The following is a 23,939-nucleotide window of genomic DNA, read 5'->3' on the forward strand; positions in this document are numbered from 1 at the left end:
TACTTGGGAAATTTATCTGATTGATTGGAAGGTTTTAATAGAATCTAATCTGATTGATTGATAAACTGTCAACCACTCTTCACCATTTCAATATCAATTAATGGGACATCCGCGGATTCCGGAGTAGATGTCTCTTGCCGCCAGTTAGGGTTTATGACTTGATACTCCACCTCTCCACCTTCATTTCTTTATGGCCTTCGAGACCACACAGCCGCCAACTCGTACATACAGTAGTACAGCCTTGATAAACCCTCGTGGTCGATCCGCCCTCGCCGCGCTTGCCCCTGAGAGGACAACGCAACTAGCAGAGACCATCCGCAGAGCAGTAAATGTTCTGTAATCCTGTACATACGTGGGGTCTGGAAGCCTTTTTTCTAGAAGATATTGACCATGATCCACCTGTCGATCTGCACGAGTGCTCCGTAGAATACACATAAAATTGCTAGGGGTGTGGATCACTCTGGGTTGTCCAGAATCTGTGGTAGATTCAATCTTGAATCTGAACTAACACCACTGCGAGCTGTCAATCGAGTGTGGCCGGTTATCAATATGAGAGTCGATCAAAAATGATCTGGACAGTTTCAAGATAAAAAAGCTTTTTATTATGTACGGTAGTCTCGAAATCACGATACCGACCCATTTAAATACAAATACTATTCGAAAACAGTGCAAAAGAATTGAAGATAGGCAACGAAGAAACACTCCTATTGTACAGGAGTCTATCCAGAAATGCTCACGTAACTTTCAAAGTTTCATTGAGACCGGCGGGCCATAAAATAGGTGAGCAGATTGAGCGACCCTTCGCCCGCTGGCTGTGTAAGCTTCTGAACACGATCCAGTCCGAATTTGAGGTTCAACAATGTGCACAGTTCAGTGGCCTGCTTACGCACCCCTGGTCGGGAGTGGTTGAGTTGTTGACTGACTACGCCCCCGACACTAGCAAGTACATCGTCAGAGATATCAGTACTTGCCTGAGCAAGCGCTTGCTGCATGATGGATAGCCCCAGGATGACCGATCGGTAGGCACCCTCACTGTTGGCGTCCTCTCCCAGGTCGAGACCTTGCAGGACACCGGCGATGGAGGTTGGCGTCGGTATCAAGGCGACCAACTGCTCCGCAACCTCCTCAAGGCAGGTAACAAAGTGTGAGTTTGATTCATAGTGTTGACGGGCCCGAATGAGAGATGCCATAGCGGAGATATCATATTGGTGGAACATTTCACTAGTTCGAATAAGCATGGAGCGTATCGTAGCAAGAATCTGAGTCTTCACGTCGTGGTCCTTGCGATTCATGGGCGTAGACTCCAGTTCATTTAACAAAGCCCCGAGGACTGCATAGTAGTCCTGCTCGTCCGAGATCAATTCCTCGCCGTGGTACTGGAAGAGTCCTTGCAGTTTACGGTAACCAGAAATGTCCATGGATTTGGAAGTGATCCGGCTCATGGCCTTGGGGAGCATCTCTCTAGCATTGGCAGGGTCCTTCGATCGAGGGCTAGGGCTGCGATGCCTTTCCGCCCATTTACGACTGCGACGCAACGTTTCCTCACCAGTGGATTGGGTTGAAGATCCAAGGGAGCGTTGCCTTGTCTCGGCGCTTCTAGCTGTCGATTCATTGAGGGATACTTCCTCTAAGGCCCCGGACTTCGCTGCAGATCGCGGAGCTGCTGTGTATTCAGGAAGTTTGTTCTGGACATTGGCATTCTCCTTCGTGGAGGTCTGTTCGGACATAACCTCCCTTGGTGGTTCCTGTGGTATAATGGAACCCATACTTATCGCTTGATCGGAAGGCGTGATATGAAGACGATTTCTTGATGGCGAAGGGCTGCCTCGAAGCGGTGTCCTCCGGACGGGCGATTGAAAGTGGGGTTCATTGACCACAGTGTCCTTGGCTGGGCTCTGCTGGGGTGTTAATTCAATAGGTGAGTGCTTCGTCGAAGACTCTAGGCCAGCTGGGGTTTGCGCGACAGCTTCCTCGGCAAGTGACTGCTCGTCGCCGGTATGGCGCGGTGACCTCGCGGGAGATCTCGCAGGAGATTTTGCCGGCGATTTCTGTGGCGTGAATTGCTCAACAGGTGCAATTTCAGCGGGTTCGACTTCGACAGCGACAGGAGTGTCTGGGTCTTCATAAATAACCATTTCGTCAGGCTGAGACTTGGAAAGAGGCTCTGGTTCAGTCGCAGCATCCGAGTCATGAGGCACGACAGGTTCCATCCTGGGGGTGCTTGGTGAATGTGAGGCATCAGGTTCATTCAAAGTGAGAGATTGAGGTTCTTCCATGGGTTCAACTGGTTCTGGAGCGGCTTCTTGGCTAGCCTCGAGAGGCTGGTGAATGTGAACAGGCGGTTGCGAAGCTGAAAGCGGCGGGCTTTCCAACAAAACGGGTGTATGTTCATCCCGCTCCTCATATGCCGCCAAATAGTCGGCGTGTGAACTATTAAGTTGGTTTTGATGTATGGCGCTATCTTCAGAATTGCTACGCGTGTGACTTGCGGCTGCCAGGTCCCCATGAGATTTAGACTTGGACAGATCTAGCTTCTTAGGCTTGCCCCTGGTTGTTCCGGTCTGGCTTGTCTCGTGAGGTCGTAGACGAGGTGCAGAGATAGGTTTTGATGAAGGAGTCAACCCTTTGGACTTTACCGATCTTGGGGAGCCCACCGGCGTCTTACTCGACGAAGATTGCGCTGCTCTCGAGTTAGGCCGAGATGCGTACGGGTCTGCGGTTGCGGGGCGGCTTATTTCAGCTCGTCGTGGTTTCATAGCAGGTCGCATGGGGGGCTGAAGAAAGTGAGGACAGGGGAGCACCTGTAGGAACTGTTCTCGCAGTCGACTTAGATGATTCTGGCGCCCTAGATTCAGCGAAAGCAGGCTGGGCAGATTCCGGGCGAGAAGGCATGTTGGCTTTCCTTTTAGCAGCAATCGCCTCTTTCAATGCGGATCGACCAGCCCCAGGGCCGTTCGCAGTCTTGCCAGATGCAGGCGCCCTTTGGCCCGCGTTAGGGTTTGATGGGTCCTTCTCCAGAAGATTGCGGGACTTGGAGTCGAGATCAGATAGAATCACATTTGCCCTCTCGGGCCATACACTGTAGAAGACCCAAAAGGTACTGCGGACTGCCTCTCTTACTCCGGGATTAGCGTCACCGAGGCCTTTCCTGAGAGATTTTTCGATCAGGTCCAAGCCACCACCGTGCTCAACCGTGCTCTTATGGTGAGACTGTCTGGAGATCAAGGTCCGCAGCCACCCTGCGGCGTAATGGCGCAGTTGAACATTCTTGTCTTGCGATGCAAAGTGAACGTGTTGCAGGATGCGAATATTGAATGTCACGTTTCCAATTACGGCGTCGACTGTAGCGTGGCCGTTTTGCGCCGCGATCTTCTTCAAAGATCCACACAGTTTGATTAAGTTCTGCATCATGATCTCTACCATTCCATCAATTTTGGGTCCACAAGTTTGTGCAACATCTTGGATCAGCAAGCACCCTGCAGTACAGAGTGTGGTTCTCAAAGAATGAACAACTTTGAAGATTCCATCTAAGAGAGACTTGATAGCGTGGACGAAGGTTTGTGAGAAGTCATGTGGAGCATTACCACGAGTCATCCTTCGAAGAAGGATAGCACTCTTCTCACGTTTCATCCAATTATCCTCGGATTCCTTGCCTTCAAACCAGTAGGCCATATCTCGTACGGTATCTTCAATATCTCGAGAAGATGAGACAAGGAATGGTTCAAGGCCATCTTCCTCCGTGAGAGGTTTCTGGACACTGGGCGCCTCTGCTGGGGTCTTGGGTCGACTAGGGGCTTCTTGGGGGGGCAGGGGTGGAGCGATCTTGATGGCCCCTTGATCTGACTGTTTGATTTCGCGACTCATAGTCTACCATTTTTCGTATCAGTATTTTAACATGTATTTTTTCCAAGAAGTGAAGCGTACCATCATCGTGCATATCGACGGCATGTGAACGGGTTGACATGACGGAAACAGGCCGTTCAGCACGCGAGATAGGCCGGGCTGAGCCCTCTGGCTCTGCCCCGAGGCCGATGTTCGACAATATAGCGTTTGCAATTGACTTTCGTACTCCACGGGCTACAAGTTGCTTTTGTAAATCTGATTTGGCCCTCGCAGAGCCGTTTCTAGAAATATGTTAATATTTCCATCATCTTTCATAGACAGGACAGATTTGACATACTTAAATAATTCCACCACGACTGATCTAGCAGTATCTCGAACAGCACTGTCGGCATCTTCCAAGCAAGCCACCAATGAAGGCACGTACTGTCGGAATAGAAGACCATGGTTTCTTGTCATCTATAAAAGAATATGTTAGAACCCACTTCCGATACAAAGGAGCCAGAGTACCTACAGAAGACAGCCAGAGCATGCTCGTTTCTTTTGCCCTTGGGTTCTTTCCCACCAAAGCGCATTCCAGCACATAGTATTCAGCATCGTTGCTTGCGTGAGACCAAAGTTCAGTAAAAATGGATGCAGACTGAGCACGCACTCGCTCCTTATGATCCCCCAGTCGCTCCAATAAAACAGGGTAGAGGTTGCGCGCCTGGCTAAGGATCCACTGTTGCTGATTCTGTATTGAAAGGCGTTTCAAAAAATGGCCCAATGTGGAAAAGCCAGCGCTCGCAACTGAATAGTGTTGCGAGTTGATGGCAAGTCGCAGGGTATCAAAGATGGTTAAAATTGCTTCTTCGGGTACGTTCTTCTGTTTGATATCGGATTTGATGGCAGTTAAATGCGCGACTCGGGAGTCAATAGAAACATTGGGGTTCTTGAAGACCGCCAAGAGCTCTCCGGCCTTGGCCTCCATGTTGCGAGAAATGATTCACTGGTATTACAGACAAAACATAAGAGGCAATTTCTGCCACAGCGTAATCGTTGAGCTGTGCAGCGATTGGGATCTGAGGCGGAGGGACAACGGTTGCGCTTTGAACGGGAAGCTGAAGAGGGGTCCAGTCGTACTTTGAGGTTCCCTATTGCGAGAAGTCAGTCGCCTGTTACAGGGTCCATTAGAAACGCCAAAAAATTCGCAGGGGGAAGGACTAGCAGGAATAGTCGTCTGGTCCACGGCTGGGGATCGCGCCGGTCATGAAGTGGCCACAGCGCAAACATGAAAAGAAACCGGACAAGAGAATATTCCCAGTATGGTAAGATCCACAAATGCGACATCCCAGCGATTTCTCCCGATATAGATCAGCACTTACCGATGCTTTTTTGCGACTCAGGAGACTTGGTAAGAGTGCGGATGCGAACCGTGGATGGTGGGATGTTTTGACGAAGGCGATGGAAAGTCGGGAAGAGGAGAGAACAAGGGGCGATAAGCGCGGATAAGCGCGAGGGGACTCCACCAGAAGAAGAGAGAACTGGAACAAGGGAGAAACGTGGGGAAGGGATGAAGATGGTACCAAGTTGTAGTAATAAATTGTGTAATGTAATTTATTGCAGATTGAATGTTATGGCCTACCAATTGGAGAGCCACGAGTCTCTTTTATGAAGTTGTGGTTGGGCGCAGATTTCCGACGTGGCCCAAATCTCCCCGCGTTGGTTTGTTTACACTTCAAATCATCCAAATTGGTTGCAAAGGGCAACCATGATATCACTCAATTACAAGCAGTACACAGGTGTAAACATTCAGTTTATATATTTCCAACACATGATAGTAATCATGTATATCAGAGACAATAATCATACGGATATTTATTCCATTCGAGTTTTCCCTTGAAAGTATGCGAATAGAGTAAGTTCTTACCAGAAGTTGGCATTTTGGCAGTCCTTGTTAACTAGGTATTATTTGTAATGTTGGGATCTATTTTCAAGAGACGGGGAAGGAATTAAGATTGTATTTTGGAAAATATAATCCTATAACTTATAGGATCATTGAATGTTTCAAGTTGAGGTTTTGTGAAATCGATAATTCTGTGATAAAATATATCGCGGCTGCCAAAGTATATACCTATAGAAGATAGACATCTTCCAAGATCAAACCTTTATGTGATACCTATTTTTTCCATTACTTCACCAATACTAAGCATAATGTCACTTAATAAAGGGCTTTCAACGGCTTGATATTAGGACAGGTGTACTACGTGATATCAATACTATAAAGTTACTAACTACCACTAACTAGTAGCTAGAGACAAAGGTTCCAAGTTCGAAGTTATTACTAGCAACCATGCAATACTCCTACTATGTACAAGGAACAGACACCCCGTACAGCCAATATAAGCCAGGTATAAGCTTCCAAATTTCCAAATATCAGGTCTAAATTGGCCATAGCACCAGGATACACTATATAGGAGTCAATGGCTGCTGACATCGATATCAGAGTGGAGCAGCACCGGGCTCCTCCCCACTTCCCCAATATCACTCTGGATTGTCGATCATCCCCCGGTATCCTCCTTGGCTCGAAGAGAAAATTGACAGAATCATAATTCCTGTTGCGATCTTCTCCGTGGAACTGACTGGCAGTTTATCATCTATACAATAGATGGACGGTAATGACTGAACTCACCATGACGACCAACCCCGCCCCAGCAGCCCCATCCGCAATCCGAAATACTGAATTGAGAAACGCACGGCAGAAAGAAGAGCCCGCAGAAGATAAAAAGATCGTGAAGCCCAAGACGAGCATCATAAAACCAAAATTTCGTCTTCACGCCGAAGAGCTCCGGCACCCGTCTTCAGCCTCTTTCTTTTCTCTGGTTCCTGACGTCGCCTCAACGCTTGATACTGCTCTCGAAGCCATCATCAAATACCTCTACACACCTCCAACAGTACAATCCGATGACGTCCAAAAGAATAAAAAGAGAACATACCCCTCTTATCACCCCTCTGTTCCCCAAACCCGCTCCGTAACCCTCTTCCTCCGTGACTTCGGCGGTGTTGCGTATACAACAGGCACCGAGCTCGACAATGATCATAAAGAAATTCATCTCTCCCTACCGTACATCAAGCATTGTACGACACTCAAAGACCCTGTCAGAGAATTGGTCGGTGTCCTCACACATGAACTCGTACATTGCTATCAACACACTGCACCGCCTAAGAACGATGAGAATGATGACACAAAAGAAAACATTCTCCATCCGCCAGGAGGATTGATAGAGGGCATTGCGGACTTTGTTCGATTGAAAGCACAATTGGATCCTCCACATTGGAAAAAGCCCCATTCGGCATCAGAGCGAGCGTCTAAATGGGACGCTGGATATCAGCACACTGCATACTTCCTGGCCTGGATTGAAGATGTTTGGGTAGGCGAGGGTGCGATTGGTATGCTGAATGACCGCTTACTGAGAGTAGGGTATATTGGGGAGAATCAAGAGGATGCTTCATCTAATGATGAAATCGGATTCTGGAAAGGCCTTTTCGGCATGGAGGTTGCGGAGTTGTGGGCGGAGTATGGTCGATTTCTCGACGGCGATGATCACGGTGATCCTGGGGATCAAAAGCCCCGTGGAAACTGGGAGGAAGAAATTCTCAATCCAGAATGATGACTAGTACATACTTGTATATACAATTTAGTCATTCCTTTACGGATCGACCGGCAAGAATGGCTGGTGCTTGCTACTTCAAAGAGGAAACTAAATCAAGGTCTAGAATTTCATTGTTGTAGTACATGTAATAATAGGAGGGCACCTCTATATACCAATGTCGAGGCCAATAGCATCGACTGGTCAACCCTCATTTGACCAAGAGAGGGGCGTAGCCGAACAAGACAGGAGAAAATGCGACGAGATAGGAAAAAAAGAGAAAATGAGAATTCCAGGAAAAGAACACACCAGATGAATCGAAGGAACCGGAATCCCTATACTGTACAGTATCCAGCCATGCAAAAGACAGGAGAAATGTCTTTTTTTCCCTGACCTGCTTCCCATGCAAAACCATAGCACAGACCGGAAAAGATGGTAAAACTAGGACAGATAAATAAAGACATGAAAGAAGATGAATCCCACATTACAGATCGAAAGGAGCTTTTATCACCGAGCTCATTAGACGACCACCTCACCCAGGTCGATATGAGCGGGTTTCCAAGGAGCAGCACCCTCCTCCTCCATAGAGCTGGGGACTCGAGGGTTGAGCGGACTGTACAGATACCATCCCTTCAGAGCAGAGAGGGCAGCACGTTCACGAGCCTCAATCAGACTGGGGCCAGCGCCCTCGCCCAGCTTATCTTGACCAGAGAAGATACCCACCACAAACACGGGGCTTCTGCTCTTGCGACCGGTCTCACTGATGATCTTGGCGACGGGTGCCTCAAAGTTCTCGCGGGCACAGAGTCTGGCCAGGTCACGGGCAGGCTGGGAGAAATTAAACAATTCCGAGATGTTGAGGTGGCGGGAAAGGATGTGTTGCTCAAAGAATCGCTTGGCGGCCTGACGTCCAGCGTGCAGGTAGATAGCACCCACAACAGCACGGACGAATGTAGCTCTGGCAGTCTCGAATGTGACACCTTGGCCCGAGGCCGCGGATCCCTTTATCGCGTCACCAAATTCGTTATCGTAGAAGATCTTTGACGAAACCGTCATCCTCCAGTTCTTTTGAGCGGCATATGGTCGAGGGGATTCAAGCTGTGAGACCTCATTTACATCGGTGCCGGGGTCGATTCTCTTGAATTGCAGAACACCGGGGTCGACTTCACCACCGGGCACCGTGGCATTCTCGACACCCCATTCCGTAGAAATGGCGGAAAGAGTTTTGGGGCCGACATAGGCATACATGGCGGCAAAGGTAACGCTCAATGGAAGACGGGGGTAGGTACAAATGAGGTGCTCGGAGGTGTAGTGTGAAAGGAGGTCGTGACCGATAGTCGCTAGGGATTCGTTATTAAAATCGGGGTTGCGGTCAGCAGAGGCATCAACCAATGTCCGCGCAAGGGTTTGAAGTGGTAATCTTGAGGGAAGATAAAGACGAGCGTGGAGGGCAGCGAGTTTGGCGGATTTGGTCGCGGCTTCGACCGGAGGAGAGGGATATTGCAATTGCATCTTTCGTTTGTGAGCACGTCGGATGTGGCGCATCACATCTGGGTCTTGAAAGCTAGCATCTTCAATGTCATCTGGGATGGAAGATTCAGATTGAATCGGTGATGCAGTGGATTGGAGTCGCGACCCGGTCGAGTACAGTTGTTGATGCAGTCGATTGTTAGTCCGAGCCCGCGGCAAAAGGACGGTGCTGCTCCATCGTTGGAGCTGCAGCCTCTTCATCTGGGCGACTGTCAAATGGAAACGCGGAAGGAACTCGAAAAAGAACAACAGACTACGCTGCGTTAATGGAAACGAGGAATCGAAGTTCGAGCGGCCAATTTACGGAGAGAGTCTTTTCTGAGAGAGAAATTGTTCTGCCGACGGTCACGGGACCCGCTGAGTCGTGTGAGGTGGCGCTAGTTCAAATCAGGATTAGTGAGGTCTTGGCGCCTAACTTCGTTGAAGCCGCTTCAGTCCGCGCTGTGCAAGAACAGTCCAGCCCTTCCTACATTTACTCTCCCAAAACTCCTTCAGTTACATCTCGATCACAATGGGTGGAGGTGGAAAGATCCCGTGAGCCTAAACCTTGATTTTGACGACCTCGATTTATAAAGGCAGCATTCTGACAGATTGCGCTACGCAGGTACCCCAAGGAAGTCTGGTCCCCCGCTGGTGGTTGGTACGCCCAGCCTGGCAACTGGAGGGCCAACACTGCCGTCATGGGCGCATTCGTTATTGGCATTGCTGCTATTGCCTTCAGCATCAGCGCTGACCGAGAGCACCGCGACAAGATGCCCGCTCCCGGCAGATTCTTCCCCAGCCGATAGTCAGTCATTCATTCCCTGATCCGTGCAATGCCCCTACCAAACCCAATGCTAACCCATTGTCTTTGGTTTTTCCAGCTGGAGCCGAGAGATTCGCGAGCATGAAAAGCAGCAAGCAGCTCAGAACCCGCAATAGGTGACACCCAATGTCCCGGATGGCCTTTAGTGGAGGAATCTTAGTGTGGTGGAACATCTTCTTACTGTGTTTTTACTATCATTTCATATCCCTGGATGTACGACAATAGAGGGGCTTCCTCAATCAACTATTGGTTAATTGGTCAATAGGTGTCTCTGGGGAGACTCTTCTACTGTCTTAAATAATCCTTGCGTGTACAGGCGGACTCGTTCCGCGAATTCAGACTGATTCCACAATTCTTTCCCTTCCTTCGACTTTGAAATCTGCGGAACACCAATTTGCTCCACTACAAATCCAGCGGCAACGGTTGCGCAGATGAGCGCTTTAGGTAGATCTTCACGACCCGCCCAGGGAACCATCCTCTCTTGCCATACCCTGGAATGTGACAGAATCGAGTCTATCACTTCAAAAGGTTCTCTGCCAGCAGTCACCATTCCTTGAGCCACTGCCCCGAGGAACGAGTTACCAGCACCTGTAGGGTCGATAACACGCGTAGCACCTGAAGTATCAGGTTGATGATAGGCAGGGAGCCAAATCTCTTGGGATCTCGAGTAGGCATAGCTTCCATCTTTCCCTGCTCTTATAACCACGCAGCCATCGCCAGTGGGACCTATACCGGCATCTATAATTCTTTGAACCAGTTTTCGACTTATTTCGCTCTCTGCAGTCCACGCAGGCTGTTCAAACATCATACCCAGCTCGAGATGGTTAGGGCTCACCACATCAACCACACGGTTGGCAGCAAAGAACTTATCCTGCTCTTCGGGTGTACAGAGATCAGGCACTGGCTCCCATACAAAAAAGGGCCGCTGAGATGCATTGGGGGTAGAAGGAGCGCGACCTGCTCGTTGCATCTCACCCCGACGTTCCATGATATCATGTACAATCGAGATACATCGCGAAGGCGAGCAGACCATATGGAAAGTCCGTGACCACACCTGAGTCTCAGAGAGCATATGAGGCTCCAGTCTCAGTTTAGGGGTCAGATACTTGAAATCTAGTAGAAGCTTTGTTAATCATGTACGCTTCCGCACCTGGCTACAACAGAGAGGGACTAATATACCTCGCTTCTCATTTGGATGATAGCCATTCCAGGCCTTTGTTGTCAGTCTGCTGTGGTCTTCTCTAATCAAACAATCCGTACCCCATGACTGAATTGCCGCCAAAGTCTCTGGTGGGAAATCAGATCCAACATCCACAATCCAACTGACGGCATGTCCATGAGTTGGACCAGCCACTAAGCGGGCCCCTACTACGGCGAAGGACGCAGCTTCCCCCAGGATGTTTTTGACACTTGGTCTAACTCCACCAAAATCAATATCGTCTGCTCAGACAGAAGATGTCAGTTAAGTTGCAACGGGCATGAGCTCATGCGGGGTCTCAACGAATGGAGATACGCATACCAAGAATAAACATTCCTAAGGTACAAAAATCAACCTGGTCCGATTGGACATTTGGATCATGATTACCAACCATGACTGTAAATCAACAATGCTTTGAATGAAACAAATGAAAGCAACGACTAGAGAAGAAGACCAATGGAAACGCCCCCCCCAATCTATCAAAAAGCATTCGGAAGTTGAGTGGAACAAGTCCGGTATTTGTAATACTATATTTACCCGCCAACGTCATCAGATATCGCTGTATACCCGTGTAACGTAAGTAATATATGTAATCCAGGCGGGTCGCAGCTCCTGAACCCGACAGCTCTCCAACGTCTTCTACTTTCTCTCTTTCCATCTACTCTGTTGAGAGCATTGCTAGAGGGAAACGGCGCTGTTAAAGCATTGTTCGAACTGCTATCCTATTTCTGTTCAACAGGCCCACTATTACTTTCATTTTCATTGTCCTATCCCCTTTCCAGATCTTTTGAGCAACGTATTGCCTGTCATGGCGAGCGGAAGCCACATGCATAATTTCACCACCCTCATCAAGCGGTATGGTTCTTCTTCTCTTATAGCTGTGTCATTCAGAGGCTCTCCTACTGGCATTGCAATTCTACCCAAGTGGTGCCATGGATATTCTCGGCGGAGTTGGCTGACAATGGAACTCTCAACAGGCTCGAGGCGGCGACCTCACGCTTGGAGGACATGGCCATGTCTCTGGACGACCCTAACGTCTCAAAGGGCCTGAATGGTGCTACTTCTGATGCACCAGCAATTCCTGAGCCTCCTAAACCTTCCCCGCCTCCCCCCGCCGCTCCTGCTGCACCGCAAATCCCGCCGCAGATCCAAGACTTCGATGCATTGATCAAGGGAGACGTTCAGAACTTTGTCAAGCTTGGCGAGAAGATCGGTGGATTGGTGGAAGAACAGGTGGGGTTCATAGCAGCGTGGAAAGGTAGCGACTATGGCACTAACAAATATCTATGTATAGTCTAAAGCAGTCTTGCAAGCATTCGAGGCTGAGCGCACCTACCTTTTCGTCGCAACTAAGGCCAAGAAGCCCGAGCCACAGCCTATTGAATTGATGACAGATCTACACAAGGCATCGGACAGCATTAACAACATCCGGGAATCAAACCGTGCTTCTCCACTGTTCAATCACTTGAGTGCTGTGGCTGAGGGTATTGTTGCTCTGGGTTGGTTCTTTGAGTCGAAGCCCGCGAGCTTTGTCGAGGAAATGATCGGTGGTATTCAATATTACGGCAACAAGGTTCTGAAGGACTTTAAGGAAAAGTAAGTTTGACTATCTTCCAAGCCCAAGCTGATAGACAGTGAATTGACTTCTTCCGTAGGGATCGAACACATGTCGAGTATATTCAAGCATACTACCAAAACTTCAAGGGCCTCTCTGCCTTCCTTAAGAAGCACTACCCCACAGGATTGACCTGGAATAATGAGACTGGAGTTGACGCTTTGGAAGCACTGAAGCAAATCAAGGGTGGTCCTGCCCCGGCCGGCGCTGGCGCCGTTCCACCCCCTCCTCCTCCCCTGTCCCATCTGTGAAGGGTCCTGGTGGTGGCGCTCCTCCACCACCGCCTCCCCCAGGTGTTCCTCCTCCTCCCCCTGTCCCGTCTGCTCCAGCCCCAGACATGTCTGCTGTCTTTGATCAACTCAACCAAGGCGAGGCGATCACCTCTGGTCTGCGCAAGGTCGACAAGTCTGAGATGACCCACAAGAACCCCGGCCTGCGCGCGGGATCTACCGCTCCTGAAGGTTCTAGCGCTAACCGGGGCAAGTCACCTGCCCCTAGCAAGAAGCCTAAGCCAGAGAACATGCGTGCTCGCAAGCCGCCACGCAAGGATTTGGAGGGTACCAAGTGGCTGGTGGAGAACTTCGAGGGCTCAAATGAAATCATCGAGATTCCTGCCCAGAAGAACCACTCTATTCTCATCTCGCGTTGCAACAAGTGTATCATCAAGGTGCCCAGCAAGGCGAATGCTATCGCTATCGATAACTGCAACGGCCTTTCTATCATCGTTGATTCTCTGGTAAGCAGCTTGGATGTCATCAAGTCACCCAAGTTTGCTTTGCAGATTGATGGCGTTGTTCCTACTGTCTTGTTGGATCAGGTTGATGGTGCTACAGTATACCTTGGCCAACAAAGCCTTGCCACCGAAATCTTCACCAGTAAGTCTACTGCTGTCAACATCAACCTTCCTCCCAAGGAAGGCACTGATGAGGACACCAAGGAATGTCCTGTCCCTGAGCAGTTCAAGAGCTTTGTCAAGGATGGTGTGCTTGTCACCGAGATTGTCGAGCACGCTGGCTAGATAAACAAGCTTTGATCTACATGGGACGAGTATTTCAAGGCCCAACCCGAATTTTAAGAGTGGATAATCTCTTCGTTTGGAAGCTTCTTTGTATTTTCTCCCAACTCCTTTAATCCTTTGCGTGCTCTACCTAGCACCTTCTGTAGATATACATTACAAGAATTCAAATTCTCAGATTTTGTATTCCTTTCCTCCTTTGCCCAGCCAGCATGTTGATATTCATATCCATTGCTCCGCCAAAAGAATCTCAGTCATTGAGCCCTCGTGCTCAGTGTTGACAGATCTATTAATGTAAGTCTCCGAAAACTTGGAGTAGATCGGGCTCGCAACTGTAAGTGTTGCACCTTGCTACGTCCTGCAAAAGCTCTGATACTATCCACAAAACCTCATTCTGTCTGCTGTCAATCCAGATCATTGGTTCTAACACACTATGATATCTACCACCATGGACAGTGCTAATACACTTAGGCAGTGGACACTGGAAGGAGTTTCTGTAAAAAATTTGAAATCAAGTTGGTGTATTGTAGCTCAAGTTCGAAGAACGTACCTACGTTCTTCGAACGTAACCTTTGGTTAGGTAACCAAAGGCCTTCAAACAAGATGCTGTAGTAATAGAAGGGTATATATATACTGTCTGATAAAACCTGTACCTAACACCTCAAAGTAGGAAAGAAAATGGAGTAAAGACAGAACGAAGGTAAGCACCTATCTGCAATACAAGCGTCTGGGTGCGTAGGTTGGAGCTGCTTGATCTGTTAGTCCTGCTGTAGATATCCAGCATGCTCACGATTTGTATTTAGTCACAGTACGCGACGACAAAAACCAAAAAAATTATACCAAGGAGAACATGTTCCCTGAAACCAAAGGAGAAAACAATTATACCGAAAATGTCAAGTCAGAGAAAGGTAGACTGGTGGACAATATACTAGGTAGGACCAGGGAACGTTGCCTCAGTCCATCGGCTACAAAGAGAGAATTGTAAGTCAAGAGCCAGCTCAACTATTATCAAATCTCTCCCGTCTCTGTACATCTAAGCCGCGAAGTCTTTTGGCAAGTAGGCTTTCTCCGTTCTCAGATCCATTCCTGGTGGACGGGTAAGGATACCCTCCATAACCGAGATCGTCTTTATTAAGCTTGTTATAAATGCCAGTGTCGAAATGGGGAGACTCTCCCAAGGAAAGCACGTCCAAAGACTGCCCTGGGCTCCAATACGACGAAGTTTCCCCTGGTGAAGTAGCGTGCGGACGCAAGAGTGGAACAGCAGATCCTTGACCAACACTCCGCCTGCGCGAACTATTGTCTATTGCTAACCGGGCACCGGCGGAAGACGAAATAGTAGATTCGCGACTTGGCTTGTAAGGACTGTATCGAGGTTCTGGTAGTTGAATCTCATTACGCAGCTTTTCCTTGCCATCTGGCACTCGATTTGCAAACACCACGCGAATACTCGAGTGGAGGTAAAATCGCCCACGTGCTGGACAACATACATTGAGATGGATGAGATATCGCAAAGTAGGCTTATCCTGAGGATCCTCGGTGGCATTCAAAGATGCCTCGGGCCTATCAGTTCCATAGTTCTTCCGTGCACTGAGTGGCATATCGAGGACGGGACCTGCTGAATAGCTGCGCTGTCGAATAAAGGTCTTGGTTCCGGGCTCCATGTCCTCTAGATCGTATGGCACAAGGAAAAGCTTGACAGCGGTCTTGTGGGGGTTTTTGATTATGATTTGCAATTGCCCTTGCTGGGGAATTCTATAGCACCCGCCTGGGGGGGCTTTTTGGCGATTCCCCTCTGCGATTCTTCTTTTCTCGACGACGTTGAGTATCAGCAGTAGGGACTTGAGTTGCGTTCGTCTCTGAGATATTATTTTCTTGAGATTTAGACGGACTGGCGTGTCGTCGACGACGTCGGGTGGTATTTGTATCATCCTTGGGAAGTGAGTTTTCAAGGTCAATTTGGCCGACATAGGGACTTGGGCTATCATCTGAGATAGAGCGACCATTCCCTGAGGTTGGGTAACTGTAGAAGAATGCAGGAAACGGCACAGTCACATGAGGAGGACATTTGAGATGGCCTTTACATTTTCCTTTGCCCAGGACGCCGATTTGAGCAGTAAAGTCAAGCGGCTTGGAGGGGTTCATCGACATTCGGCCCCGTAATATGGATTCTTCATAGGACCCAACCATTGGCGCATGAGGCTTAGGCGAGATATCAGAGGCAAAAGAAGGTCTTCTTGCACGGTATGCGGGCGTGTTTACGTTCGAAGCAAGTTGAAGACTGTATGCTGAAGTCAAAGACCGACGGGGCGAGCAATGATAACTATAAAATCCGTCTTGTTGGCGCGATGGGCAAGGACTGTGTATGTCGACAAAATCGGTAGTCGGAGAAGAAGATTCTTGAAGCTGTCGAAAAGTTTCGGGTGGGAGCGTTCGGCGTCGATGGGATTTTTCCGAAGCGTTTGCCTCTGCTGGTCCTGTCCGTGGTGAGAAGTCTAAATCGGTATTGTTGGCTTGATGCACGAGAGGACTCGTTGGCACTTTCAGAACGTAGCTCGATGAGAATGACCCTAGCGATGGAGCCCTGACACGATTTCCAAATATTGTCTGTGGTTCACTATGATCGCCCAACAGCTTTGCATTCCGGCTGGAATCTACAAAGGGAGATGGACCAAACCAAGGTGTGGTTGGTGATGTCCCAAGTTGTGGAAATGCAGAGCTCGAGCTTCGATCGGAGAATCTTTGAGGGAATGGAATCCGTGGTGATTCTGAGGTTTCATGAGCTATTCCTTCTCGGAAGTCACCAGAGTGCAGCGCAGATCGGGGTCTTTGAATGTCGGCTGGCGAACCCAGCTCTTCCATTTCTTGCATTTTTTCCGGGTGTTTTGGAGCATGACCATCCGTTCTTTGATTCTCCTCCCCAGGGAGTTGCGAGTCAAAGACGGCTCACTCTCGTTGTTCGGTTGAGGCTTCAAACTGTTAATACAAATCCATTTTGATACCTTCCCCCCCTTTTCAAGAACAAAGGATAAAGCGAAGAAGCCTGGATCCAAAAACATGAACCAACGGGTTTGCTCACCATATACTCACGCCTCCAGGGCGATGATTCTTTAATTCGATGTATAATTTCTTGACGGTCGTTGGTCCACACCTTGGTGGGATGAAGGTCCACATTCATTTGATCCAAAGGAACGCCTGGTGCATATGCTCTATATATCACAGATTCACTATCTTCGCACGGCCGGTCTTGAGATGAGCCCGCGGTTGAGTGTTCATGCGCTTCTCGGCTACTCGACCAGCGAGACTGGTGCCTGTGATGGGGATCATGAAAGAGGGGCATGGTGGCGGGAAATGACCGACTCTATGAGGTCTGGGACGCGCACCGGCACATTGCAGGAGGTCGCCAACGTGGCGAGCAAGTTCGAAACAAAAGATCCCCGACACTGCCGTGGTAGGGTGGGTGGTGTGGTTAGAGGGATGCGGTGTGAGAGGATGGGATCGATATGTCGTCAGTGGATCCAATACTAATTGATTGGCGAGGAAGAGTGCGGTGGTAACGGGTCCAGGCAAGTCAGAATATATTTAAAATCGTGTTGAAACAGGAGATGCGGACATAGAGTCCGGGAGGGGACAGTTGAGGTTGGAAGGAAAGACGATCTGCCTCGAAACTGATCATGTCATCTCGTGGGTCCTCAGATGATTCATCGGGTGCCCAAGCGTTTTCGGCGGGCCTGATCCGGAGACGATGAGCCTGATGATACTGTGAACGTTATTTGAGGTTCTTTTTCATTTAGTTCAGTATTTAAAGTAGCAGAATCAAAATCACAACGAGACCAAAATTCCCCGTCAAAAGGATTAATCCAAGGAGAGCAACTCTTGTCAAGTCGGGGAGAGTGTTTGCTGTTGGTGAATTTTAGCAGACCGTCGGAGGATCGGCTGACGTTCGCCGCTTTCCTCTTTTCTTTTTTTTCCGGGCCCTTAGCGCTTCAATCAAGTTGGACGCTGCGCAACACAACATAAGCCACTACGAGAAAAGACAGAAGGACTGTCTTTAGCACATAAATATGGCACCCAAAAGACCCCACGATTCGGAAAATGGCCCAGGAGGCAGAGCAGGTGCTTCAGAGACGAAGCGTAAGGGTTTCAGCGTTGGCCCAGCGAACTTGCCTGATGGCACATATCGTCGCAAGAGTGAGTGATACCCCCTGGCGTGAATCATATATGTGAGTAAAAATATGCTGATTCATATTCCTTGCTGCATTATAGCTCAAAAAATCAAGTCCGACTTGATTCAAAAAGCCAAAGTGAAAAAAGCCTACTCGAAAATCAAAGCCCAAGAACTCGCTGCCGGCAAACATAAATCCGTCTATGATATGTATCGCGAGGAAGATGGCTCAAGAAAGGAGAATACAGATGAGGAACCATCAACTGAGCTTCATCCAGCTCGAGTCGCCATGTTGAACGAACCGTCCCCGGAACCAGCACCGAGACCCAAGCGCGGTCCTCAAGACAACGATAAGAAAAGAAAGGAGCGGAAGCCTAGGCCGTCGGCATTTTCAAAGGAGATTGAAATTGCGGAACAGCGAAAACAGGCCGCTGAGGAGCGCAGAAAGGCGCGTGAAGCGAAGCAAAAGGATCGGGAGGATATGGCGCGGGCTAAGCGACCTGATCAGTTTGGCAAACGGCGCTTGGGGAGAGAGAGCAAGGTGCTCTTAAGCAGAGTCCAGCGCATGGTCGGTTGAGGGAAGTTCACTCTTTGATATTAGAGTCTAAAGAGGCAGAGGAGAAGAAAAGGCTATGGCCATTGTTTATGATACCCGGCTCTTACCCAGTTTGATTCAGGACAGAAATGTTCACATCTATATGATTCTTCACAGAATGTCAATACCTATAGCTTAATCTAATGCTACGTTGAAGTAGATGACTTGGAACTACCGCCACTCCTAGGCTTTTTAAAGCATGCAAACTCCCCCTTGGTTCGATCCCTCAGTCGCTTCAAAACAACCCTCATCTCCCCCAATTCTGCTTGCAGCTTTGTGCGGGCTTCATTTGTAGTGCGCCGATCGAGTTCCACATAGATCTGGCTTTGTATGTCCGATGCTTGGTCAGTCGAGTACTGAGATAACGTTTGGGCAATGAACTCGGTGTCTAGTGTGGCCTGCATCAAGGCAGCAAGCGAGAAAGAAGAGCGAGAGCGGAAAGCACTGAGTAGTGATGAAGACACCTTCACGAGAAGATGTGTCAGGATCGTAGCCAATAATGATGATGGGGCGTTTGGCGACGACCGGCTGGAGCTGGGTGATACGGTGGATGGTATAGTAGTAGATATTTCGGTGTGCACCAGCACTAATGTTAGCATCGTATTATAAACGTATGGCCGAACCTGCTCGGGTCGATCCGTTGAAGGAACCCAGTCTGCCGCCGTGATACCGGCGTGTATGGTCTCATCCAACGCAGCAATAGTGAGTTTTGTATACGACTGGAAAAGCCGTTCCTCAATCTGGCTAAGAACATCTCGAACGGTTTTCCCTTCCTCTGTCAATTTCACAGAGAAGGAAGTCTCAAAGTTCGCAATCAATTGCGGTACATGTTCGGCTTGGAGAGCTTTGAGATTAGAAAGTGTGAGAAGAATTCGCACGTTCTGTAAGGTATATTAGTATATTGAGTTCGCAATATTCGGAATAAACTTACCCTGTTTGAAGAGTCTACGGAGTCTGCACTAAGGACAGACAAAGCAGCATCAATGGCTTGGCTGGTCATGACTGGCCGAGAAATGACCCATTCGTTCTCTTCCTCTGAAGCACCCAAGCGTTCTGCGTTCTCGACCAAGCCACTAAGTGCTTTATAGATACTGGAAACAAACTGAGTGCGAACCATCTGAAGCATTTTCGCAGGGGGTTGAGTGACAACATCCACTGATCCGGATTTCGCATTGGCATCGGGAATGTACAAAATCTTCTGCATGCCCCCGAGTATAGCACCTTCAAAGGCAGCAAATAACCCTGGCATTTTCGTCAAGTCCCGTTTCTCTGAATCTCGAGTCCAATCCTCCAGCATCTTGCAGATCTCCGCGTCTTTACTCCACGCGTCGCATGCCACACGCGATGCGCGTTCCCGAACCACGCTCACAAGCGACTTCAACTGGTCGTGAGTCGAGCCAACACCACCCACGGGACGCAGAGCGGCCATCTCACTAGCAGCGGTGCCAACGATTGAGAGAAATTTACTCAGGTAATGCACCCCACTAAGTGAATTTGAGAACGGAGGCCAGAATGCAAAGTCTTCCCAATGTTCCCCACGCTTAGGTACCGGGATGGGAAGGTTCTTTGGATCCAACTTGAACCGAGATTCAGTTGGCGTGATACCCCGCGAGGCCGGGCTGGTTGGACTTGGCGGAATGGGAGAAGAAAGCAGAGAGATATCCTCAGTGGGGGGTTCATTGAAGAGGGAAAGCACATTTTGTCGAATAAGGTTGACGATCTCGACTATACCCTTCTCGAGTTCCTTGATATTCTCAGGCGATAAGCGATGATGTTTGCGACTTTCCCCTTCGAACCCGACAGGAAGAAGTCGCTGGCGATTGCCATCAATGAATGACTGCGAAACTTCCCAGAAGTCAAGCGCTTCGCCCAGTAATCCATTTTGCGAGGAAAGGAGACGATTTAAGAATGCTTGAACGCAGTCCCATAGCTCAATAACATGATCTGAATCTAATCTCTCCGGGAACTCCGATGCGCCATCACGTGGTGCTAGACGTAGATAAGCTGCTGTAGCATCAGCGCTTGGCTTTTCGCCATTGGCAAGCCGCCGCCGTAAGATCTCGATCTCGACTTTGCATCGTTCACAGAAAGATGTGATCTTTAGCTTGAGGAAGTCATATCGGCTATGAAGCCATGTCCAAATCGGGTTGTTTTCGACACCAAGCTCCAGCAAAGCTCCGATGAGTTCCATATGCTCTTCGACAGGCCCTGATGCCGTGCTAGTAGTCGAGGTAATTGGCGCATCGCTGAGTCGCCTCCAAAGATCGCGTTTGAAAGATTGAATTTGCTGATCAACATCAATCCACATTCGCCCGAGGGCTAGAATTGTATGCGCTTCATGGTCAGCTAATTGCCTATGAGAGCTGGAGGCCTGCTCCGCAATAGTCTTGGCCCTGTTTGCTAATGTTCGAGCCTTGCTGTACTGTTCAAAAACGGAATCATAGTCACGCTGCTGAATAGATTTAAACAACTGACTTCCAATTTCGTAAACATCGCGATGCTTCTCCATCGAGTCGACAACCGACTTCAGCATCTGCTCTCGATCCCGACCTCCGAGGGCTGGGCCCCAGACTTCTTCCGCCTTGACAGATGCTTCTACCAAGGGACCACGGATTCCTTTCATACCATATTCACTCTCTTTGGTCAGAGCATTCTTTCGAGCACTCGTTGGTGCTGCGGCGGGAGCAGGTGATGGTCCACGTTGTTGGCCCGAATAGCTCCGGAAGTGTCCTGATCGACGAGCAGACAACGTTTGCTCCTTTGATACACCTTGGTCTCGCATCTCTTTATATACACTATCAATTGTCGCTTTCGCGCGGACGAAGCGCTCGAAGTTGGCCTCAACCAGCACTTTCAGAGATGCTGATTTCTGATCAATGGATTGCGACAGGTGGTCTAGACCGTCTACGAGCGATTCAATGGAGTCCGAGTGATGCGCTTGGGATAGGAATAGGGCGGGCGAGAAAGAAGTCGAAGAAAGTAGGAATCGTGACCTTTTACCCCCTTCATCTTCCGGGTGCAGTCCTCTCTGCTTCAAGATGCGCAACACACTATCGCCAGTCCCGAGTGGATCAGGCTCGTCGTTCTGGGCATTTTCGCGGTTCTCTTTTCCCCGGCGCGATCCAAAGGTGCTCTTCCAATCGCTTGGGGTACGTTCTAAGGCAAAGTAGCGCGACTTGCGAGGACGTGATTTGGTTCGTTGAACGGGTTCCTCGTCAGATTGGTCGGCCTCGTCCAGCGCTGCTGGCCATTCTTCAGGGAATTCGGAGGGGAGATTGTAGTGACTGGCGACATCAAGGTCGGCCATGGTTATTGGGTGACCAGATTATGTGGATTGGGTGGTGAGCTCCAATCGTGAATTGGTCAGAACGTGGGGGAAGATGAACACGCAGAGCTCCGGGGAAGGTTGCTGTTGGTTGCGGGGCGGTGAGGTCGATGACTAGAGGAATGTTTTGTTGTACTTACAACACTTGCTATAAATTGACTAATTGCTGATTTATTAGTGAGTAGTAAATTATTTGAGACTCAAATCCATCCAGTATTGTATTCTGCTTTATTTTGGAACCACATGAATACGCTTGCATATCCATGAGATACCATTTGAACATTGATCCTGGCGCCTATTAGGCTACTATGATGCTCGGTCTTAGGTTTGGCCCCCATAATTAACTATCCCGCGCTAAACACAGCACTTCAACTTGGTACCACACAAGAGAATTTTTTCTTCATATATATATATACATAATCTTTGAAAAGTCTTCCCTCTTTCCGCCAATACAGGGAGCTGTAGGTGGGAGCCTCCCATCAGAAATGTCAATTCATGTCTTACCTGACGAGATATTGCTACATATCTGCGACCAAGTCAGTCGGGGACTTTTCAACCTTTTACGAGTCTGTCGCCGCTGGAACAAATTATTTTCCTCTAGAGCTTGGAGATCCGTTGATGTTGCAGATAGTCCAGAACAGATCATCCGTCTCCTCACTGCTCTCCAGGAAAACCCTGACATAGGTCCCCTCATTCAGCACTTGAAACTCCACTTCTCGGTTTGGCATGAAGAATATTGGGAAGAAGATAACTTGCCGGATATCAAGAGGTTTCAGCCTTTGGTAGAACAAGCGAGTCATTCTTCGAAACATTCCGAAAATTGGATAAATGACTTAAAAAGTGGTATAACAGATGCCTGGGTCGCCTTGCTAGTTCCGGCACTCGAAGGTGTCAAAAGCCTTGAACTTGATTTTTCGAGCAATTCGGACTACTTCCTACCCATGGTAGCGCGGGCAGCTGCTCGAGAGTGTCCATTTGATTCGAAGCCAGTTTTTCAAAATCTGGAAAATGTTGTGATAAAAATGGAGGATAATGTCAAGTCCTCTTACGATATGGGTGATCTTCTTCCCTTTTTCTGTTTTCCGGCAATACAGAGCTTCAGCGGGCATTCTATTGTTGAAATGTCAGGCACAGGATACTATAAGCAATACCCACAGCTTTCACTCATGTCATCTGGGCTTAAGAAGCTGAACTTGGGCTTACAGGGTCCGTGTAATGGTTCACACGGGTTTGCGAATCCCATCAAGTTGTGCAAGGGCCTGGAGATCTTTGAATATCAACACGATGATAAGGTTGTTTGGGGTGACTGTTACATCCCGTTCATACCCAGGGCGTTTTACATCTCATTATTCACTCAAAAGGATAGCCTTCGGGAGATTCGGCTGAATAATCGTGGAGAGCATCCATGGCATGAAGAAGTGGATGACCCTGAGGAATTTCTGGTAGGACCATTTGGATCAATGACTGAGTTTCATCATCTACGTGAGCTGCAGATACCTTGGGGTACGCTGTTACAAGTTGATGAGGATGAGCAACCAACGGTACGTCTCTCGGATGTCCTTCCACAGAACTTGGAATATCTCAGTCTAGCCGATTGTCGAGAGGATGATTTCCAGGTGATCGTCGAGAACCTCCAAGACCTACTTTTATTCCGACAAACAAGATTCCCCAAGTTAAAAATACTCCAAGTGCAGCCTTATACACTCGAACATATTCCAGGGACCGACTATTATCATTCGGATTCCTGGAAAGTCCCTGAACCAACGAGGGATGCGTTTGCCTCGCTGGAGATTTCCTGTCGGGAGACAGGGATCCAGTTTCGGTTTTCCAATGATATAATTGGGCATTACTATTGATATAGATATCCAGCTAGCTATATTTCCCAAGGTTAAGCTCAAGCTTGAGATTGATCTCTGTGGAAATTATTTTTAGTATGCACAGTAATGCAAGTTGCTGATTATGGTCTTATTGCGTAACTAGCTTGAATTAATAGCTAGAAGTAATCTCTATCAACTAGTAGTAGTTTAATGTCTTAACCACCACGCACAAATAGGTACTACTACTAGGATTCCAAGGTCTACAGTACATTTGAATCCTATAGTTGTGTCTAACACCAGCCATTTGAATCCACCAATTAAATATTGAGACTAATAGTACAGTGTATGGACCCAGCCCATGATCAGGGCCCAGTTAAGGGGGTAGTAGAATGGCCAGATTTAAGT

At 48.6% G+C, this 23,939-nt stretch overlaps 10 protein-coding genes across 10 annotated transcripts; 5 read left to right on the forward strand and 5 right to left on the reverse strand.

Annotated features, from left to right (window-relative positions):
• Positions 1–752: 752 nt before the first annotated feature.
• On the reverse strand, positions 753–4,810 carry N7469_008268 (uncharacterized protein; the record flags this gene model as incomplete). Its single annotated transcript, XM_056647186.1, has 5 exons — positions 753–2,774; positions 2,812–3,839; positions 3,925–4,124; positions 4,181–4,299; positions 4,355–4,810. The coding sequence occupies 5 exons, from the start codon at positions 4,808–4,810 to the stop codon at positions 753–755; spliced, it is 3,825 nt and encodes a 1,274-aa protein (XP_056498737.1).
• A 1,702-nt stretch (positions 4,811–6,512) lies between these two features.
• N7469_008269 (basic secretory family protein) lies at positions 6,513–7,490 on the forward strand (the record flags this gene model as incomplete). Its single annotated transcript, XM_056647187.1, has 1 exon — positions 6,513–7,490. One exon carries the CDS (start codon positions 6,513–6,515, stop codon positions 7,488–7,490), a length of 978 nt encoding a protein of 325 aa, XP_056498738.1.
• A 498-nt stretch (positions 7,491–7,988) lies between these two features.
• N7469_008270 (mitochondrial 54S ribosomal protein mL44) lies at positions 7,989–9,200 on the reverse strand (the record flags this gene model as incomplete). Its single annotated transcript, XM_056647188.1, has 1 exon — positions 7,989–9,200. The coding sequence occupies one exon, from the start codon at positions 9,198–9,200 to the stop codon at positions 7,989–7,991; it is 1,212 nt and encodes a 403-aa protein (XP_056498739.1).
• A 310-nt stretch (positions 9,201–9,510) lies between these two features.
• On the forward strand, positions 9,511–9,920 carry N7469_008271 (uncharacterized protein; the record flags this gene model as incomplete). Its single annotated transcript, XM_056647189.1, has 3 exons — positions 9,511–9,533; positions 9,604–9,786; positions 9,863–9,920. The coding sequence occupies 3 exons, from the start codon at positions 9,511–9,513 to the stop codon at positions 9,918–9,920; spliced, it is 264 nt and encodes an 87-aa protein (XP_056498740.1).
• A 134-nt stretch (positions 9,921–10,054) lies between these two features.
• N7469_008272 (uncharacterized protein) lies at positions 10,055–11,396 on the reverse strand (the record flags this gene model as incomplete). Its single annotated transcript, XM_056647190.1, has 3 exons — positions 10,055–10,917; positions 10,984–11,244; positions 11,324–11,396. 3 exons carry the CDS (start codon positions 11,394–11,396, stop codon positions 10,055–10,057), a joined length of 1,197 nt encoding a protein of 398 aa, XP_056498741.1.
• Positions 11,397–11,810: 414 nt separating this feature from the next.
• capA (adenylate cyclase-binding protein) lies at positions 11,811–13,635 on the forward strand (the record flags this gene model as incomplete). Its single annotated transcript, XM_056647191.1, has 5 exons — positions 11,811–11,857; positions 11,980–12,235; positions 12,297–12,598; positions 12,658–12,832; positions 12,871–13,635. 5 exons carry the CDS (start codon positions 11,811–11,813, stop codon positions 13,633–13,635), a joined length of 1,545 nt encoding a protein of 514 aa, XP_056498742.1.
• Positions 13,636–14,630: 995 nt separating this feature from the next.
• On the reverse strand, positions 14,631–16,972 carry N7469_008274 (uncharacterized protein; the record flags this gene model as incomplete). The annotated part of the gene is given in 3 exon segments (XM_056647192.1): positions 14,631–15,377; positions 15,397–16,577; positions 16,723–16,972. The coding sequence occupies 3 exon segments, from the start codon at positions 16,970–16,972 to the stop codon at positions 14,631–14,633; spliced, it is 2,178 nt and encodes a 725-aa protein (XP_056498743.1).
• A 724-nt stretch (positions 16,973–17,696) lies between these two features.
• Positions 17,697–18,374, forward strand: N7469_008275 (uncharacterized protein; the record flags this gene model as incomplete). The annotated part of the gene is made up of 2 exons (XM_056647193.1): positions 17,697–17,823; positions 17,899–18,374. 2 exons carry the CDS (start codon positions 17,697–17,699, stop codon positions 18,372–18,374), a joined length of 603 nt encoding a protein of 200 aa, XP_056498744.1.
• A 164-nt stretch (positions 18,375–18,538) lies between these two features.
• N7469_008276 (exocyst subunit SEC5) lies at positions 18,539–21,699 on the reverse strand (the record flags this gene model as incomplete). Its single annotated transcript, XM_056647194.1, has 2 exons — positions 18,539–19,273; positions 19,324–21,699. The coding sequence occupies 2 exons, from the start codon at positions 21,697–21,699 to the stop codon at positions 18,539–18,541; spliced, it is 3,111 nt and encodes a 1,036-aa protein (XP_056498745.1).
• Positions 21,700–22,202: 503 nt separating this feature from the next.
• On the forward strand, positions 22,203–23,573 carry N7469_008277 (F-box protein; the record flags this gene model as incomplete). The annotated part of the gene is made up of 1 exon (XM_056647195.1): positions 22,203–23,573. One exon carries the CDS (start codon positions 22,203–22,205, stop codon positions 23,571–23,573), a length of 1,371 nt encoding a protein of 456 aa, XP_056498746.1.
• Positions 23,574–23,939: the final 366 nt, after the last annotated feature.

The sequence above is a fragment of the Penicillium citrinum genome (assembly GCF_028827155.1).
Source record: "Penicillium citrinum strain IBT 23319 chromosome Unknown utg000007l:1.0-2040159.0:1.0-2041076.0, whole genome shotgun sequence".
In the NCBI taxonomy this organism is placed as follows: Eukaryota; Fungi; Ascomycota; class Eurotiomycetes; order Eurotiales; family Aspergillaceae; genus Penicillium; species Penicillium citrinum.